This window comes from Oncorhynchus masou, chromosome 9, assembly GCF_036934945.1.
Source record: "Oncorhynchus masou masou isolate Uvic2021 chromosome 9, UVic_Omas_1.1, whole genome shotgun sequence".
NCBI lineage: Eukaryota > Metazoa > Chordata > Actinopteri > Salmoniformes > Salmonidae > Oncorhynchus > Oncorhynchus masou.
This window is the reverse complement of record NC_088220.1, coordinates 16,553,267-16,561,317: the sequence shown is the minus strand read 5'-3', so window position 1 is coordinate 16,561,317 and position 8,051 is coordinate 16,553,267. Positions and strand designations below refer to the sequence as shown.

The window sequence follows — 8,051 nt, the reverse complement described above, 5'->3', positions numbered from 1 at the left end:
AGCTTCTGGTTGGTAGGAGTGACCCATATTATCCTGACAGCTTCACTTAAGTTGTGTCCAGGGACTATTCATACACTATCTCAAGCACTTTCTTTGTCCAAAAAACATCACATCAGTAAAACTTGAAGAAGAAAACACATTTACACAACATAAGAATTTGAAGGACATAGGAATAGAAAATACCTGTAACTCTCATTCTTTCTCTTTCCTGAAGTACAAGGACTTTCGAGACTCATGAACTCTCTCTCTCTCTCTCACACAGAAGCCGGGACTATGGCTGCCGAGAGTCTGCCAGAGCTCCGTGATTGGCTCTTCCTGCTGCTCCTGTGCCTGACTCTACTGGCTGAGATGCTGGAGTTGGCGGCGGCAGCAGTTGCCATGGAGGAGGGCGAGGAAGACTTCCTGTGCCCGTCGGTGTGCCGGTGTGACGAAGGCTTTGTCTACTGTAACGACCGGAGCCTGAGCATGATCCCTCCTCTACCGTTAACAGCTACTGTTCTCTACCTACAGAGCAACCGGTTGGCCAACTCCGGCCTGCCGCCATCGTTAGAGCGCAGCAGTAGCATCCGTGTGGTTTACCTTTACGCCAACCAACTAGACGAGTTTCCTATACACCTGCCGCCGTCGCTACGGGAACTACACCTGCAGGACAACAACATTCGGACGTTGCCGCGCACGGTGTTGGCCAGGTTACCGTTGCTAGAGAGGCTACACCTGGACGACAACTCCATCTCCATGGTGAGCATTCAGGAGCGGGCCTTCTCCGGCACGCCGCGGCTGAGGTTACTCTTCCTCTCCCGGAACCACCTGTCCAGCATCCCAGCCGGCCTCCCGGCTTCTTTAGAGGAGCTGAGGTTAGACGACAACCGCATCAACACCATCCCCACCCACGCCTTCCGGGGCCTGGCCTCACTGAGACGCCTGGTCCTGGACGGGAATCTCCTGGCCAACACCCGCATCGCCGACGACACCTTCTCCCGCCTGGCCAACCTCACGGAGCTGTCGCTGGTCCGCAATGCCCTGCAGGCCCCGCCCATCAACCTTCCCAGCACACACTTGCTAAGGCTGCACCTGCAGGACAACGGGCTGATCCACATGCCCCGGGGGACCCTGGACGGGATGAGGAGGCTGCAGAGGCTGGACCTGTCAGGTAACCAGCCGGGGGTGGAATTTGGAGGGGTGGGAGATAGTAGGGGGAAACGCAATGGAACAGAGTTCACAAAGCAAAATAATTTCCATAGGTAAAATCCTAAGATTTTACATTGCTGAGTTTCTGCACTGTAGACTAAAAGGCAGCCTGTATATTGCAGAGTAACTGTAGTGAACTACTCCATTTCCATCCCTGCAGGGAACAACCTGACCACTCTACCCCGGGGGCTGCTGAGGGACACGGACGGCCTGGAGCTGTTGCTGCTCCGGGGGAACCCCTGGTACTGTGGCTGCAACCTCCACTGGCTCCACGCCTGGCTGTATGGCCGAGGGGCAGCAGTGACAGTACGGGGCCTGACCTGCCATGGGCCGGAGGGGGTTCGAGGCCAGGCCCTCAGGGACCTCTCTGGGCTCATGGACCAGTGTGAAGGCCCACCAGGAGGGGTGAACACTGTCTCTAGTACTACCACCACCTCCCCCCCCAGCCAGGGCTCTATGTTTACCCTCAGGGCCATGCGGCCAGGCCTGGTGATGCCACCGGGAGGAGGAGAGGTGGGGGGGCAGGCCTCACACAATGCCCTAGAACTCACGGTGAAGCCCCTGTCTGCGGACAGCGTGCAGGTGACGTGGCTGTGCCCACAGCCAGCGCCCTCCTTCCGGCTGTCGTGGCTGAGGCTGGGCAGCAGCGCCGCTCTGGGTTCCATCACAGAGACGCTGGTCCCCGGGGAGAGACAGCAGTACCTACTGACCCAGCTCACGCCACGATCACACTACCTCATCTGCCTGCTCCCCCTGCGCTCCACCTCCTCCCACTCTGGAGGGTCACAGAGAGGACAGCAGCAGGAAAAGGACACAACAGACCAGACCCCCGTCTGCGCTCAGATAGAGACGGGGGAGGCTCTGCGCCCCGAGGGGGGAGACGGGGGTGAGGACTCAGACACAGAGATGGCAGCCCTCCCCCTGGCCGAGATCATTGGCGGAGCCACGGCCCTGGTCTCCCTCATACTCATCTTCGGCATCTTCTGCTGGTACGGCCAGCGCGCCGGGTATGTCTCTGGGGAAACAGACTCCTATGGGGTCCGAGGACAGCGCGGGGTCGGAATGGGGAAGCCATACGATGACTACGTGGAGTCGGGCACTAAGAAGGACACCTCCATCCTGGAGATCAGGAGCCCCGGCTTGGCTATGATGCCCATGATGACCCATCAGCCCTTGCAACCCAAAGGAGGGGAAGATGTGACCTACGTGCACACCATCTTCCCCTCAACGCACGGTAACGGCACCTACCGGAGCAACCAGAGTCACAACGGCATCATCACCCAACTGGGTCACACGGCGGGCTACGGGACCAACCGGGGTTACCGGGAGCAAGGGATGATCCCAGATATAGACTACACCTACACGTGATGACATCATCTAAGACACACTTCTCCCACCCCCACCGTTTGGACGCTGTTCTAAGGATACAGTTCTAGCAGACGGTTGGTTGGTTGGTTGGTTGGTTGGTCTTCTTGGTTCCAAAGTATCCTCTGTGCCTCCTCAGTTCTGCTCTGAATCTTATTGGTCTGTTACTTAGCTGACTGGCTTGGGGTGCTGTGTCCCCAAAGGGTAACCAGACATACATGTTAGCTAGGTGACAGAAGTGCCAGTCAAGTCGTACCATGCTGGGTATTGACCCATGTTGACCCATGACTCATGTTTAAACGTTTTGAGGTCTTTACAGCTACTGCACTCTTCCTTCTATTCCATAAAACCATGTTAGTAGTTTGAGGTGGAGGTTTAGGCCTAGGTAGATGATATAGGCAAATATATACCAGAAAGAAGCACTTGTGTAGATGGCTATACTACTAAATACTTATGTTTACGCTGTGTAGACACACAGGTAAGGGTTTGATTGAACTAGTCATTAACAACCTACAAACAACAACTCATCATCACTGACTGACAAAACAAAATATGATCCTATCTTAGAGACATGTTCCTATCAGAGAGAGAGAGAAATAGAGAGAGGGGGAGAGAGATGGGGAGAGAGATATGGAGAGAGATATATAGAGAGAGATATTTATATAGAGAGAGAACTAGATATATATATAGAGAGAGGGAAATAGATAGAGAGAGAAATAGAGAGAGACAAAGATATATATATATATAGCCATAGAGATTTGAAGCCTTGGTTTCAGGCTTGTAACTTCAAAAACAAATAAGAAATATCAGTTTTAGTAAAGGGACATAGTCTTGATTAAGGGAGATTAAAATTGAAGTTTGATGACCTTGGTTTCAGGCTTGTAACTTCAAAAACAAATAAGAAATATCAGTTTTAGTAAAGGGACATAGTCTTGGAAATTCGTGTTTGCGTGCGCCGTGAAGACGTTGCGCACCTGCTAAAATTGGTTTCCTATTGAACATACTTCTTTCCCGAAATAAATATTATAGTTTGATGACATTTTAGGGTATCTAAGGAGTAAATAGAAATGTATTTTGACTTGTTGAAATAAAGTTTAGAGGTAGATTTTCAGATTCCTTTCTCTACAAGTTGAACAAGTGGGAGAGAAATACAGAGAGAGAGAGAGATGAAAATGTTGTTCTAGCTGAGTGGAGCTGTTCTGATAACAGTAGATAAGGGGCTCCTACTGCAGCTGAGTGGAGGTGACAGTTCTGATAACAGCAGATAAGGGGCTCCTACTGCAGCTGAGTGGAGGTGACAGTTCTGATAACAGCAGATAAGGGGCTCCTACTGCAGCTGAGTGGGGGTGACAGTTCTGATAACAGTAGATAAGGGGCTCCTACTGCAGCTGAGTGGAGGTGACAGGAGGTGACAGTTCTGATAACAGCAGATAAGGGGCTCCTACTGCAGCTGAGTGGGGGTGACAGTTCTGATAACAGCAGATAAGGGGCTCCTACTGCAGCTGAGTGGAGGTGACAGTTCTGATAACAGCAGATAAGGGGCTCCTACTGCAGCTGAGTGGAGGTGACAGTTCTGATAACAGTAGATAAGGGCTCCTACTGCAGCTGAGTGGGGGTGACAGTTCTGATAACAGCAGATAAGGGGCTCCTACTGCAGCTGAGTGGAGGTGACAGTTCTGATAACAGCAGATAAGGGGCTCCTACTGCAGCTGAGTGGGGGTGACAGTTCTGATAACAGCAGATAAGGGGCTCCTACTGCAGCTGAGTGGGGGTGACAGTTCTGATAACAGCAGATAAGGGCTCCTACTGCAGTTGAGTGGAGGTGACAGTTCTGATAACAGCAGATAAGGGGCTCCTACTGCAGCTGAGTGGGGGTGACAGTTCTGATAACAGCAGATAACAGTAGAGGGGCTCCTACTGCAGCTGAGTGGGGGTGACAGTTCTGATAACAGCAGATAAGGGCTCCTACTGCAGTTGAGTGGAGGTGACAGTTCTGATAACAGCAGATAAGGGGCTCCTACTGCAGCTGAGTGGAGGTGACAGTTCTGATAACAGCAGATAAGGGCTCCTACTGCAGTTGAGTGGAGGTGACAGTTCTGATAACAGCAGATAAGGGGCTCCTACTGCAGCTGAGTGGAGGTGACAGTTCTGATAACAGCAGATAAGGGGCTCCTACTGCAGCTGAGTGGAGGTGACAGTTCTGATAACAGTAGATAAGGGGCTCCTACTGCAGCTGAGTGGAGGTGACAGTTCTGATAACAGTAGATAAGGGGCTCCTACTGCAGCTGAGTGCCCGCCACCACCTGCCCCTGGACTCTGATGAGAGAGAGAGAGAGAGAGAGAGTGGGGGGGAGAGAGAGGGGGAGACGGAGATAGAGACAGGGAGAGAGAGGCAGAGAGAGAGAGAGAGAGAGAGAGAGGCAGAGAGAGGGAGAGAGAGAGAGGGAGAAAGAGAGAGAGAAAGAGAGAGAGGGAGAGGGAGAGGGAGAGAGAGAGAGCGAGAGAGAGAGAGGCAGAGAGAGAGAGAGGAAGAGAAAAGAGGTTAAGAGAGAGACAATAATTGAGGAAGAGAGGGAGAGAGGAGATGGGGAGAGAAGGTGGAGAGTGAAGAGGGAACTAATGGCAGAGGGAAATGGTGAAAAGGGTAGGAATATATGAAAGGAAAGAGTACTTTGCTTATCGCATGTCATCGTAGAGAAATGTCTCCAATCAAATTACGTAAATCATCCCAAAGTAAAAGGCATTTTTTATTGGTTGCTATCAGGAAAGATGTAGAAAAAGACCTGCATTTACAGTGATGTACCCATTCAGCCCACAAACATCTGAACACAGCAAGCTGTAATAGCTGTAATAACTACCATTATATGGAGCTATTATACTATATGATAGCTCCCCATTATATAGCTCCGTAGTATCTCTATGTACATCATAGACAGACAGGTCACAGGTAGGGGGCAGAGAGTTCTGTAGAAGTCAGGGATGAACCAAACTGCAGCACTGTGCATCGCTGCACTCTAATCACACGCACACACACGCACGCACGCACACACACACACACACACACACACAGGATGCATAGCGAGAAACAAGGCATGGAGAGTAGAATGAAGGGAGTGATGGGAAAAGGAGGGAGAGAAGGAAAAGAGAAACAGATTGTTAGAGTGAGTTATGTATAGACTATAGGTTTTAATAAACCATGATACACTTCATTAGCCTTATGTCTTTATCCAATCCAGAACTCCACTGGGAAAAGACCTAGAGCCCTCTTTACGGTCTTAGAAACCTTTCTTTTAAATACTCTCAGCTTTTCACAAAGAATAAAGTCCTACTTGTAAATCTTAACGGTGAGAACTGCTTGTTTGGTTCAGTTGTTTGTCTTTAAATGCAAATAAAAATGGATTGGTAAAAGTGAAAATGTTTTTATCCTGTATGTGTTTTAGTGGGAGGTGGTGGTGGGTTATGTTAAATTATACTGTACAAATAAAGTGGCAGAATACTAGAAAGAATCAATAGCAACATAAATACATAATGAGGCAGAGTGATGTTCATTAAATATACTCTCTGAATACATAGTTGCTGTGTTATTATTACTGACTAGATTTACGAGCCTTAGGAACCTACTCCCTATCAATTTGTGTGTGTGTATCAACATGTTCCGGAGACGTGTGTGTGTGTGTGTGTGTGTGTGTGTGTGTGTGTGTGTGTGTGTGTGTGTGTGTGTGTGTGTGTGTGTGTGTGTGTGTGTGTGTGTGTGGTCTACATGGTCTGTCTGTGTGTTAACGTGAGGACATGCCTCCCATTCTAAGTGAGTACTAATGCTGTAAGCACAAATCAATATAACAGGCCAGGGAGGGTGTAAGTGTCTATCTCAGACAAACAGTATGTGAAACACAGTACAGTGTGTGTGTGTGTGTGTGTGCATAAACCTAGCTGAATTTGTCCAATAGAAACTCTTGTTTGCAACCTTTGGACTAATGATTACATCCTAGATCAGCTGGATGCAGGCAAGATGCTATTGAATGTGTCAATGTCTGTCACCTTGATTACTCCAATTTGTTTCTGGACCTACGTTATAAACGTTCATTTGTAGGCTAGGTTGTAGGGATCTCATGATGGGTACAGGGAAAATTAAAGTATCATGTAGCAGCCTAAACCTATTACTGTTACATTGAACTGGGTGAATGGAATATAAATGACAGTCATCCAATATCCTGTAGAAGAAACAAGGCTCCCTAATCTTGAACAGCACTGACTGCCACTGGTATACGACTCCCAACTAAATGCTTACTTGTTTCCATCTCGGCAATGTAGTGCAGAGCGATTAACTGGCATTTCAGTTATTTTTTGGTTTTTAAAATGGTTCAATTGTTTGAATTCCATTTAGTTAGTTTTTTTTTTCTGTGAACTCAATGTGCAATTTCTTTAGAGATAAATCAGATCAAGCCCGAACTGTGCGATGTACAGTGAGGGGAAAAAGTATTTGATCCCCTGCTGATTTTGTATGTTTGCCCACTGACAAAGAAATTATCAGTCTGTAATTTTAATGGAAGGCACATGGCAATGCTGTACTTAATTTGGCCTCTGCATGCCTCCAGAGGCTCTGCAATTGCGTCACACCATCCATACTGCGCCTTCGACCACATTTTCGGATCAAGCATTAATCTCTCTCCAGAATGCGCTCTCTCCACCAATTTGAGCACATTCTTTGTTTCAATTATTATTATTTTTAACCTTTATTTTCCTAGGCAAGAAAAGTATATTATTTACAATGACAGCCTAGGAACAGTGGGTTAACTGCCTTGTTCAGGGGCAGAACGACAGATTTTTACCTTGTCAGTTTAGGGATTCAATCTAGCAACCATTCAGTTACTGGCCCAACACTCTAACTACTATGCTACCTGCCACCCCTTCATAACTTCATTGTGTGAATTGTTTGCATTTGATTGTTAGTGTCTATCAATTCCCCATTACATATATCCCCAGTAGACCATATACCATTAATTCTTATCATTTCTCATCTACAATATTGTCACATGCGCCGAATACAACAGGTGTAGACCTACCAAGATATGCTTACTTACAAGCCCTTAACAATGCAGTTCAAGAAATAAGGCTAAGAAAATATTTACTAAATAAACTAAAGTAAAAAATAAAATAAAATAAAAAGTAACACAATAAAATAACAGTAACGAGGCTAAATACAGGGGACACCGGTAGAGAGTCAATGTGGAGGCTATATACAGGGGACACCGGTAGAGAGTCAATGTGGAGGCTATATACAGGGGACACCGGTAGAGAGTCAATGTGGAGACTATATACAGGGGACACCGGTAGAGAGTCAATGTGGAGGCTATATACAGGGGACACCGGTATAGAGTCAATGTGCAGGGGTACAGGTAAGTCGAGGTAAATTGTACATGTGGGTCGGGGTAAAGTGACTATGCATAGATAATAAACAGCGAGTATCAGCAGTGTAAAAACAAAGGGTGGATTTCAAT

At 47.8% G+C, this 8,051-nt stretch overlaps 1 protein-coding gene across 1 annotated transcript; it reads left to right on the top strand.

The window, feature by feature from the left end:
- Positions 1–273: 273 nt before the first annotated feature.
- Positions 274–2,740, top strand: LOC135545167 (leucine-rich repeat transmembrane protein FLRT1-like). Its single transcript, XM_064972800.1, has 2 exons — positions 274–1,150; positions 1,349–2,740. The coding sequence occupies exons 1-2, from the start codon at positions 274–276 to the stop codon at positions 2,554–2,556; spliced, it is 2,085 nt and encodes a 694-aa protein (XP_064828872.1). The 3' UTR covers positions 2,557–2,740.
- The last annotated feature ends 5,311 nt before the right edge of the window (positions 2,741–8,051 follow it).

Coding starts and splice junctions, on each gene's coding strand:
- LOC135545167 (XM_064972800.1), top strand. CDS start 274: ATGGCTGCCGAGAGTCTGCCAGAGCTCCGTGATTGGCTCTTCCTGCTG. Junction 1,151..1,348: donor GCAGAGGCTGGACCTGTCAG/GTAACCAGCCGG, acceptor CCATCCCTGCAG/GGAACAACCTGACCACTCTA.